General features: G+C 35.4%; 1 protein-coding gene across 44 annotated transcripts in view; it reads right to left on the bottom strand.

The window, feature by feature from the left end:
* SOX6 (SRY-box transcription factor 6) overlaps nt 1–12,749 on the bottom strand; it is a 715,111-nt gene that overhangs the window by 472,932 nt on the left and 229,430 nt on the right. For 10 of the 44 annotated variants that reach the window (XM_069554264.1, XM_069554272.1, XM_069554285.1 and 7 more), the window contains exon 1: nt 11,418–11,507. The exons of 33 other annotated variants lie outside the window; for them this stretch is intronic. Coding sequence is in view for 1 of the 11 variants with exons in the window: in XM_069554256.1 (XP_069410357.1) it covers nt 11,830–11,915 (86 nt within the window). In the remaining 10 variants the exon portion in view is untranslated. Of the gene's footprint in view, nt 1–11,417; nt 11,508–11,829; nt 12,221–12,749 lie in introns of those variants that run through there. One more of the 44 variants, XM_069554256.1, reaches the window with a different exon arrangement.

Here is a 12,749-nt window from a genome sequence, read left to right as displayed (position 1 = left end):
ATCTTTGATAATCACTGTCCAGTGGCTTCAAACATATGCACACTGGAGTGACATGGAATCTTCAAATAATGTTGATGCCTGGGTCCCATTCCCAAAGACTGATTTAGCTGATTAAAATGCAAGCAAAGAATAAGAATACACTTAAAATTGTCAAATAATTATTTTTAAGTCAAGATTGATAATCAAGCTAACCTGATTGATGGATATCACATTGTTGTTGTTTAGTCACTCAGTCGTGTCTGACTCTTCGCAACCCCATGAACTGTAATTCACCAGGCTTCCTTGTCTTTTACTGTCTCCTGGAGTTTACTCAAATTCATGTCCATTGAGCCGGTAATGCCATCCAGCCATATCATCCTCCATTTCCCCCTTGTCCTCCTGGCCTCAATCTTTCCCAGCATCCGTGTCTTTTCCAATGAGTCGGCCCTTCGCATCAAGTAGCCAAAGTATTGGAGCTGCAGCATTAGTCCTTCTGATGAATATTCAGGGTTGATTTCCTTTAGGATTGACTGGTTTGATATCCTTGCTGTCCCAGGGACTCTCAACAGTCTTCTCCAGCCCCAGATTTCAAAAACATCAATTCTTTGGGACTCAGTCTTCTTTATGGTCCAACTCTCATCCTCCATGCATGACTACTGGAAAACCTAGACGGACTATTGTCGGTAAAGAAATGTCTCTGCTTTTTAATATGCTGTCTAGGTTTGTCATAGCTTTTCTTCCAAGGAACAAGTGTCTTTTAATTTTATGGCCGCAGTGACAGACTTTATTTTCTTGGGCTCCAAAATCACTGTGGATGGTGACTACAGCCATGAAATTGCATTGTGGAATATTATAAATAATATTCAAAATAAAACTGTGAAATGAATTCAAAGTGAAATTGCAAATCTTATTTAAAAAAAGCAAGAACTTGTGAGAAATATAGTGTTGAAGACCAGTTTAAATTATTGACAAATCAAGAATCTGCAGTTCACCAAGATAAAGTGAAGAACCAAAAACTGCCAAGAATGAGAGTTAACATGGTATATTTTCAAAAGAGAATGATTTGAATATAAAAAGATTAAACAAAGAACGTTTTCTAACGTTCTCTGCAAAAATGATACCATGTCAAGTGATCATAATATTTGACCTGAAAAACAATTCTTAAAAATCATGCAGTTAATTCATTCTTCTAAGAATGCACAAATGCAAATGAAATGCTGCCAATTATATAAAGTAATTTTTCAATTTTAGTTTTAATTTTTAAGATTGAGTCAAAATAATATCCCCATTGTTTTCCATGAAATTTTTATCCTCATCCATTAGCATATAAAAGACCTTGTGTTCATGTAACCTTGCCAAAGATGCAGAGACAGTTCTACTTTTTCCTTTTGTATTCTCATAGTGTTTCCTTTTCTTGCCTCCTTACAATGGTTAGGGCCTCCAATACAATGTCAAATGGAATGAAAGAACATAGACATTATTTTGTTCTCCACTATGGAAAAAATTCATTCAATATTTCACCATTAAACATGATGCTAGTTGTAAATTTTTCACAGGTGTCTTTTTCAGATTAGGGAAATTATTTTTTATTCCTAGTTTGCTGAGAATTTTTAATTATTAATTATTGCTGTTAAATATTGTTTCTATATCTATGAAAATGATTATATGATATTTTTCACTTATTCCGTTAATATGGTGAGATCTTCCAAATGCTAAATCAACCTTGCATTCCTGGCCTAATCTGTATTTGATTATGATATATTATTCTCTTTTTGTAATTTTTATTAATATAAATTTATTTATTTTAATTGGAGGCCAATTACTTTTCAATATTGTAGTGGTTTTGCCATACATTGACATGAATCCACCATGGATGTATATGTGTTCCCCATCCTAAACCCCCCTCCCACCTCCCTCCCCATCCCATCCCTCTGGATCAACCCAGTGTACCAGCCCTGAGCACCCTGTCTCATGCATAGAACCTGGACTGGCGATCTGTTTCACATATGATAATATACATGTTTCAATGCTATTCTCCCAAATCATCCCACCCTAGCCCTCTCCCACAGAGTCCAAAAGACTGTTCTATACATCTGTGTCTCTTTTGCTATCTCACATATAGGGTTATCGTTACCATCTTTCTAAATTCCATATATATGTGTCAGTATACTCTATTGGTATTTTTCTTTCTGGCTTACTTCACTCTGTATAATCGCCTCCAGTTTCATCCACCTCATTAGAACGTATTCAAATGTATTCTTTTTAATGGCTGAGTAATACTCCATTGTGTATATGTACCACAGCTTTCTTATCCATTCGTCTACTGATGGACATCTAGGTTGCTTCCATTCCCTGGCTATTATAAACAGTGCTGTGATGAACACTGGGGTACACGTGTCTCTTTCAATTCTGGTTTCCTCAGTGTGTATGCCCAGAAGTGGGATTGCTGGGTGATATGGCAGTTTTATTTCCACTCTTTTTGTATTGTTGGACTTAATTTACTGATGTTAAGGATTTTTGCATCTATGATCATAAAGAATATAGGTCTAAAATTTGCCTTTTGCAATGTTTTCTCAGGTTTGGTATTATGGTAATACTAGGCTTGAGAGGTAGAAATTATTCCTCCTTCCTCCATATTTTGAAAGAGTTTAGGTAAGATTGATGCTATTTCTTAAATATTTGACAGAATTCATCAGTGAAATCATTTTGGATCCAAAGTTTTCTTAATAAAAAGTTTTATTTTCAATTTAAAATGCAATGTCTTTTATAAACAAAGTGCTATTTAGGTTTTCTGTCTCATCTTGTGTCAGTTTTAGCAAGTTCTGGTTTTGGGGATTTTTTTTTTTTGAGCAACTTATTCATTTTTTCTAAGTAGTAGAAGTATACTTCTTTTTATTGCACATTGCTTTATTACATTTAGTAAATATTGTGGTTTCTACAAACTGATGTTTTTAGGCAACTTTGGTTGTCAGATGATGATTAGCATGTTTTAGCAATAAAGTATTTTTAATGCTACTGCACACTTAATAGTCTACAATATAGTATAAACATAACTTTCATATGCACTCAAAAACCAAAAAAATTGTGTGACTTTTGTGATATTACCTTTATTGCAGAGGTCTGGAACTAAATCTATAATATCTCCAAGGTACACCTATACATTTTTTTATATAAGATATTCATAACACCTCCTATTGTCTGTTTAATCTCTATAAATTCTTCTCTGACAATTCCTCTTTCATTCCCAATGTTGGTAAGTTATGTTCTCTGTTTTCTGTCATTACTAGAAAAAAAAGACTTTACCTCTACATTTTTCTTAGCTTTACACAGTTTATTTCAGCATGTCTAGTGTGTTTTTCTTTGCATGTATGCTACTTGAAGTTCACTGAATTTCTTAAATATGTAAATTTATATTTTTCACCAAATTTGGGAAATTTGGATCCACTATTTCTTCAAGCATTTCTTCTACCCTAATATTACTCCTTTTTTTCTAGGATTTATATATGTTAGAACTTTTAATAATGTTTTATGTATCCCTAGTGCTATATTCGGAGAAGGCAATGGCACCCCACTCCAGTCCTTTTGCCTGGAAAATCCCATAGACGGAGGAGCCTGGTAGGCTGCAGCCCACGGAGTCGCAGAGTCGGACACGACTGAGCAACTTCACTTTCACTTTCATGCATTGGAGAAGGAAATGGCAACCCACTCCAGTGTTCTTGCCTGGAGAATCCCAGGGACAGGGAAGCCTGGTGGGCTGCCGTCTATGGGGTCGCACAGAGTCGAACACAACTGAAGCAACTTAGCAGAAGTAGCAGTGCTATATTCATTTTTTAATTTTTTTCTCTGTGTTCTTTATATCAGATAATTTCTATTGATCTATTTCAATTTCACTAGCTTTTTCCTGTCATTTTTATTCTACTGATTTGCCCATCAAGTTAGTCTCATTTCAGATATCATATCTTTCAGTTTTTTTCAGTTTTAAGTTCCCATCTGGATCTTTTGAAATTTCTATCTCTCTGCTGAAATCCCCTATTATTTAACACTTTCCCCATTCTTTGTTGAGTAATTTGGGATTATTCTTAGATATCATGGCTTCCCTCATAGCTCAGTTGGTAAAGAATCTGCCTGCAATGCAGAAGACCCTTGTTCAATTCCTAGGTTGGGAAGAGCCACTGCAGAAGGGATAGGCTACCCACTTCAATATTCTGGCTTCCCTGGTGGCTCAGCTGGTAAAGAATCCACTTACAATGCAGGAGACCTGGGTTGGGAAGATCCCCTGGAGAAGGAAAAGGCTACTCACTCCAGCACTCCATGGACTACTCCCTGGGCTGGCAAAGAGTCAGACATGACTAAGGGACTTTCACCTTCACCTTAGATATCATGACCATTATGTCATGGAGACTCTGGATTCTTTCATAGTGTTCTAAAGAGTGTCACTTTTTGTTTGTTTAGCAAAAAGCTTATTTGCTTAGACTCAAACTGCACATTCTGTCTCACCTGCAATGGGCAGCAGCTTAAATATCTGTTTAGTTCTTTAAGCCTTATGTGAGCTCTTAACACCTGTCCTGAGCATGTATGGCTTGCAGATCAGTCAGAGGCTGGGGCAAAATTTATACATAGAATTTAGGAGTCACTTTATGTGACTCTTTCTTTTCCAGGATTACATCTTCACTTCCCAATAGTTGTGGTTGCTCCAAAGTCTGTTCTACTAGTTCCCCAGACCAGAAAGACTGCTAGTTTTTCTACTGGAGTTTTGTAAACTGAGCCTACCTTCATACTGAAACCCAGAAAATGACAAACTTACCCAAATATCCCTTCTTCCAAATGTCATCTCCTCTGAAGATTTAGCCTGCTTTGGATTGTTCTCCAGTATCTTCAAATAGTTGTTTTTCATGATTTGTCCAGAGTTTATAGTTGTTATCCCCACTCGATTTTAAATGAATGAAATTAGTGGCCTTTTCTCACTACCAATTATCCTCTGATAATAAAGACTTCTTCTGTTTCATTAATGAATGAGTAAATAATATATTTTTTTCACTCCTCTATGCCTAGGAGACCTGTGTTTGATCTCTGGGTAAGGAAGATCCCCTGGAGAAGGGAATGGCAACCCACTCCAGTATTCTTGCCTAGGAAATCCCATGGACAGAGGAGTCTGGTGGGCTATAGTCCATGGGGTCGCAAAGAGTCGGACACAACTGAGCAACTAACGCACAACTAACACATGCCTTTACACATTCTAATCTTTTCCCTTCAGTGTCCTTAATTCTCATAATCCCAATCAGGTAGAAACTTCCCATGCCCATTTTATGTATGTTTAAAAAACAGAGTCATATTTTGCCATTTCCTAAGTTTTAAATAAATAACATTTCAACTAAGAATACTTATATTGTAAATAACCTAGATGTCTATCAATATAATAACGGTACATATGTAGTATAAAATATTACATAGAAGAAAATAAAGTTAAAATGTATAAATTGACAGAGGTCTAAGTCAGAATTTTCATGAAAAAAAAAAGGATATGTAAAGTATAAAGCAATTATCTGTAAAAAGGGAGAATGTCACCCTCACACAAAATAAAATTGCACATTTCTAAATAATTATGTGCATATGTATATCATTATATAGAAAGAGGTCTGGAAAGATATAAACCAGATTGAAAACAGTAAAGATGTTTGAGGAGGAGAAATAGAATCCCAGGTGGGAAGAGACATTAGGGAAAATTTCCTTCACTTTTTTTAAGAAATATTTATTCAAGTAACATTTAATGATTTCCTACTATATGCAAGGTACTCTAGAACAAGAATATATCTGTGTATTAGTTTTTAATTTTTAAATATGTTTAATTGTTCAAATGAAAGCACTACATCAATACGGAGAAACTTAACAGAAAATCTCCAAGGTACTTAAAAACGTCATCCTTTATCTTATTAATGTACCAAAGTTCAGGAGCCTTTAAAGGTAATTCAGTGAATTTATTGATGTTTTTTAATTTGTTCTCCCTCAATCATATTATTAATTCTTCTTCTCTATATCTGGACCCAATGGAGAAACCAACAGATTTCTCTTTTTCTCCCGTATAATACAATTTCATTCCCTTATGCCAGTTCTTCTGAGGTTTGAGAATAGCTGTGAAGTTTAAAGGTCCTGGCTGGGGCAATTTTAGGAATCAAATGGCTGTCTATAGATAAAAATTGGTGAATTTTTTAACTGACATACTAGTGGAGAAGGCAATGGCACCCCACTCCAATACTCTTGCCTGGAAAATCCCATGGACAGAGGAGCCTGGAAGGCTGTAGTCCATGGGGTCGCTAACAGTCGGACATGACTGAGCAACTTCACTTTCACTTTTCACTTTCATGCATTGGAGAAGGAAATGGCAGCCCACTCCAGTATTCTTGCCTGGAGAATCCCAGGGACAGGGGAGCCTGGTGGGCTGCCATCTATGGATTTGCATAGAGTCAGACACGACTGAAGCGACTTAGCAGCAGCAGCAGCAGAGTAAACAGAGCTGAGCAACCCAGAAAGTAAATCTGACCTTCATGACATTCATTCTTGGCTTCACATAAGAATACATCCTTGATATGTTGACTCACATTCTTTTCTTAGCCAGTTAACATATAGAGGACATCTTCTTGGAAACATCAATACTGAAACAACTTGCTATAATCCAACACTTTAATCTTTCTTCCCAATTCCTCCCAGTAGCAAGGCCTTCACTATATCAACAAAGAAGTTCATCCCATTTTTAGACAACTGTAGCTGTTACAAAGCATTTCTTCTGCTGTTCCTGTGACTCTGGCTCCCTGTGACTTTCACCTGATAACTTGGGTTTGGCTCTCCACAGTACACACTATTCCCATACAGCAGCAATTTATCCATCTTAGGACAGATATTAAATTCTCTTGAGACTTCTGTACTTCAGAGCGAACATGTCTGGTTCCTTTAACCTAAGGGAGGCTTCTGCCTGCTGGCCCAGAAAGAGTGAGAATTTGAATTTCTCTGCAACCAGGCTCTTTGTCCAATTGAAAAATACAAGGTTTGGCTTTTAATTTAAATGCAGCAAACAGCTTTCTTGGCTAATCATTACAAATACCTGCTGGCATTTCTTTGTTTTCAAAGAAATACCCCTCCACCTGCATGCACACATGCATAAATGCAATATACACACTGCCTTCCACTTGTTGTTGTTTTTTTTTTATATTTTCAATGAGTGCCAAAAAATGTCCGTCTTCAGTTCAAAAGACGGGTTTCCAATCAAGGGGCTTGTACCCACTGCTTCATCACATGCTTTTATTTAAGCTACAATTTATTTACGTCAAATGTTACGGTATTTCATTCTTATAAATTCCATGTCTGCTTATTCTTGGAACCCCAAGATATCAGAAGAGGACTGGGCTCCTGATACCACAAGATATCAGGAAACGATTACTTCACCCAGTAAGCCTTAACTTAGAATAGGCTTAGCAGTGTATCTATTAACTATATACATTTAACCATCTCAGTTCTATCTGCTGGAGATGGTTAACTACTTTACAACTTGAAAAACATAAAATATTTAAGTCTGGGAAACCTATAGAGCAGGGGTCTCCAACCTCCAGGATCTAATGTTTGATGATCTGAGGTAGCGCTGATGTAATAATAACAAAAAGAAAGTGCATAATAAATGTAAATGCCCTTCAAACATCCTGAAACCATGCCCCATCTCCACCCCCAGTCTGCGGAAAACTGTCTTCCAAGAAACTGGTCCCTGGTGTCAAAAATGTTGGGGACCACTGCTATAGAGGACATCCACCCCAATGATCTTGGTCCCTAAAAGAACCTAATTATACCCTCCAATCCTTTATGAAAGGGTATAAGTAGAGTGAATATTAGTCTTGCCTAAACCTCAGAATTGTTTTAAGTCTTAGTCTTGGCTTCTCTCTGATTTCTGTTTGTTCCTAGTTTTCCTCATTATAAACTGAAGATAATAAGACCCCCACTTTAACTATCCCATAGAGTTAATAAAAGAAATGTATAAGATAATATATGAAAAAGTTCATTTAAAAGTGTAAGGAGTAATAAAAATAAAAATGTAAGGTACACTATTATTATTAATAATGGCACCTTCTATGACCACAAATGAGACACTCTACAAATCCCCTCCTTTTAACACTAAGACATTTTAATTAGATTCTCTTTTTATCCCCTTTTTTGTCTCCTTTTCCCATATCAACAATCAAAAAAAAAAATTCAGCACCATCTTTTGGCCGTGGATTTTAATTACAAATGCCAGCAAAGATTTACAGAGTACAACATAAGTTTATTCTGATATTTTGAAAACCTTAGTCCTCCTTTCAGACTGATTTCATTTTCTCTACTCCTTTTTTATAATCTTTTCTATAATCCTCTTAAAAAATCAAACTGCCTACCCTTATAACAGCAAGTGTCACTACTATGAATATTTTAGTTATAGTCATGTACCTGAAAAGTCCTATCAGTGGCCTCATCGCTTTCTTATGCAAAAGTACCATATGTATTTCCTCATCTGTGTGTCAGAAATTTTTCCAGATTTTTAGAGCCCACTATAGCGTCTCCACACTAATATTATAAATGCTGGGGCTGCTCTATAAGTTTACAACTTGAAAGCTCAGTTCAGGAATGCAGAATCCCAAAAATGAGAACACAAAAGTCAAAGATAACACTGAAAAACAAGAAGCAACAGGGGATAATAGATACATTCTGCAACTAGATTTAAGAAACAAGCAAGGTCCCTACCACATCTCTCACCCTAATCTTAAACTAGATTCAAGTTGCATAATTTAACCTTAACAGTATATATCAACTAACCCACAGACTCCATTTATATGTAGTTTTCTTTCTCAATCTCCCTTTCTTCTTCTTCATTCATTACATTCCTCTCCTTGATAACAACAAATACCTATGATATGCCTGTAATGTACAAAACCATGTTGATAAATATAAGGGGAAATGTGAGAATAAAATAATTGAATCCAGAGTGAAGGACAAACATTAAGCAAAAATCACACAAATAAATACATAATTTAAAATTGCAATATCTGCTGTTATTAAAGGGTTTGCAGTGAGATCTTGGCAGGCAAACAAGATTTGAATTGGAAGAATGAGGGAAGGTTTCTCTGAGGAAATGACATTTAAACAGACAGCTGAAGAATGAGTAGGAATCCTTCTGAAGAACAGTGGGGAGAAGTATATTCCAGTTGAGAAGATAGCGTAACCTAAAGATCTTAGAGTAGGAAAAAACTTGGAGAGTGTAGACCAGGATACCAGCTGAATCAAAAAGACTCATTAGGAAAAAGGCAAGAGTTAAGGCTGGTAATGCAAGGGTCACATTATATGGGGCCAGAGTTTTGCATGTTGTGTTAAGGATTTTGGTTTTAATTAAAAGTGTAACAGGAAGCCAAGAAAAGGTCTATCCAAAATCTCAAAGAATGATTAAGTGGAGTTTTTCCTCCATATATATAGTGAATATGAAATTTAAGTATAAATAAGCATGAGAATGACAAATACCAAATTCAAAAAATGGTTACCTCTAGCATAAAGAGAGGAAGACAAAAAATTGGGAAAGAATTCACAGAAGATTTGGACTGTATTAGTAATGTTTCATTTCTTATAAATATACAGTATTTTAACTTATTTATACATTTTTGAACAACTAAAATGTTCATAATAAAAGGTTTTAAGGATTAATGATTGCTAAGAATCACTGACTAATCTTCTATTTTTCTTTCCCAGGCTCATATTAAATCTTCTCAATATTGAGAAAGACAAGCACACAGAATTTAAGGATCTCCTCTCTTATACAAGAGTCCTCCCTGGTGGCTCAGATGGTAAAGCATCTGCCTGCAATGAGGGAGACCAGGGTTCGATCCCTGGGTTGGGAATATCTCCTAGAGAAGGAAATCGCAACCCACTCCAGTACTCTTGCCTGGAGAATCCCATGGATGGAGGAGCCTGGTAGGCTACAGTCCATGGGGTCATAAAGAGTTGGACACGACTGAGCGACTTCACTTTCTCTTATACAATTTGTTTTGTCAGCCTTTATTTTCTAGACATTTAGCATAAGATGTAAAAGGCTCTTCAATTACCTTACTCTTTGTTGTAGCATACACTACAATCCTTGTAGACTTCCAATAACCACAGAAATAATATGCGGATTAAATGAGATAAGACATTTAACACAGCATTTAGCGCACAAGAGCTCAATAAACTTTAACTATTGTCCTTATTATTTCACTTACTATAGTTAATATTCCCAGTTGTAAATATGAGTCACAACATTAGAACATTTAAAAAAAAAAAAAAAGCTGAGTGTATATGTCCAAATGGTGCTCTGGTATTTTGAATGCAATATATACTTGATGTATTCACAAACACATGTACATATATAACACATACTTTCAATACTTACAGCTTTTTTAAAACATTTTTTCTGTACTTATGTGAACGTTAAATAGTGAAATGTCAAGGCCTTTTTACTGCCACTAAAAAAATACTTTTAAAGGAAAGGTTAAAATTCTTCGTTTGCTGGTGCACAATTTTATTTTTTTTTATTTTTTATTTTTTAAATTTTCTTTAATAAGTTTACTAACTTCTAAGTACAATACTACATTGGACTGATTTAATACTGCACAAAGCGGCAGTAATATTTGGTATGGTCCATACTATGTTTAAAAGGTTCATTTTTGTAATATCAAGTAATTTATGAGAAAATTCAATCTTATAGAATTGAATGTTGACATCAAAATTTCTTCTACAACAGGAGGAGCAGTCTTTGAAGGAAGAACATTATTAAAATCATATCTTTTCACTTAATTTTCTTTGTACAAATAGCACAGATCCTCTCATTTCTCTTCCCTTCCAATTCACAAATACAATAAAAGCTGTCTTTCGAAAGATCCTTAAATTAAACATCAGGGTGAAATGAGTAGTAGGACCCAGAAAATAAGAGAACTTATGACAATTTTTGTCACCTATAAGTCTGAAAAATATCTCACTGAATCTTTATGCAAATATATTTTAAATTATATTTTCATTTTCATATCTAAGAATCCAGAACTTGATCTTGTGAGAAAACAACAACAGTTGTCACTCAATATTCTTCAGTATGACATGTGGACTTATATTGTTACAGCAATAATTCCTCCATGCCCACTTCCTTGTTCTTAATCACAAATCTAATCACATACTTTTATAAATATTCAAAATTAAATATATTTATCTACTTATGTAAGTACTTTTCAGTTAACTTATATCGATAGTCTATGTGGGGATCTCATTAACAAACACATTTGGAAGTTTTTAGATTTGTTCCAGCAGCTTATAAATTCATATTAGATTTAACTATTTAAATATATCAACATTCTAGGAATTTTTAAAAACTGATATAAAAGATTAATCCCAAGTTTTGTTTTACTTACCAAGCTCTGCCATTCCACCTCACTGCCTGAACAATATTATCAGCTCTTCAGATACTCATTCTTGCTAAGTAAAAGGATATTTCTTCTCTAGCTGGATTAATAATCAACTTTCTAGATAGTTCATTTGTAATTCTCTTCTGGTTAACCCTTAGCATTACAGCAGTCTGCCCAACTCATGCTAATCAATTTATGACTCGGGAAAGAAAAGAGGAAATTCAATTATGCAGATAACAAATTGAAAGTAAAAATGAGAGACAGTTTAGATTAGGTACAAAAGAACAGGCAGCCTTACTTTTTTTACACTAAAAGGTACAAATCTTTATGTTGGATATTACAAAAGCACTCAGGTCATAAACAAGTAACAAACACAATATACATAAGGAGAAAAACATAACAGGCTTACAATACATACGTATCAGTAGAGTACATATCAGCCCAAGTTTTCTGCCTTCTTACATGTAGACAAATACAAATCAGCTCTGAGAAAAACAGATACATTTTTCTCTTAGTAGAAAGGTCTGACTTTCAACATCTAAATGCTTCCTCTCTCAAGATTTGTGATTACTGGGTCCCTTAACCTACTTTAAGTACCATCTCAGGCTTTATGCCAATTTTCTACAAATGTGATCAGTAGATACTTGCAACAGAAAAAAATCTGGGGCTCTTGTTAAAGATACATACACCTGGGCCCTGCTTCAGAAATCTGAAGCACCCCAGGTGATTCTTACATATATTAAAAATTTGAGAGCCACTGCTCTAGGACCATTTCTGACCTCATTTGAAAGTGACTCCAACCCAATCTCTTGGAATTCAGAATGAAATTAATCACGTGCTGCTAGTTCAACTAATTTTTTGCTTCCATTCCAACACTAGATTCTACTTGTTTTGCTATACCTGAGTGCACTAGTCCATCTAAGACCATGACCCTGCTGTGAACTTGGTAACCCTCTACTTGCAGACTACTCAGAAACTGGAATCTGTCCTTTAACTCCGCTTGATGTCTACAGCCTAGCTGCCTAAATCTCTTACCAAAGATTACAATCTCTTACAAATCTCTTGCCTCAGATTTTTCTTGCTTTGTCTGTTTCACGCTTTAATCTTGTGTTTCGTACCTCTCTTCTACATACCTGAACTCCACTTGATAGTGTTCATTGTCCAATCTTTTACCTAATGCACTGTCTACTATACGAACTTTCTCCCAAGGCTGTTTGCATCTCAATGGACCCCTATAAGTTTGCTCGATACCTATTATGATCAACAGAACATGCTTAGTCTTATCTAGAGATGTGAAATGAACAACTCGCTAAAAGGGAAAAAGACACACATGGAAGT

Source organism: Ovis canadensis, chromosome 15, assembly GCF_042477335.2.
Source record: "Ovis canadensis isolate MfBH-ARS-UI-01 breed Bighorn chromosome 15, ARS-UI_OviCan_v2, whole genome shotgun sequence".
NCBI lineage: Eukaryota > Metazoa > Chordata > Mammalia > Artiodactyla > Bovidae > Ovis > Ovis canadensis.
This window is presented reverse-complemented; position numbering and strand designations above follow the sequence as displayed.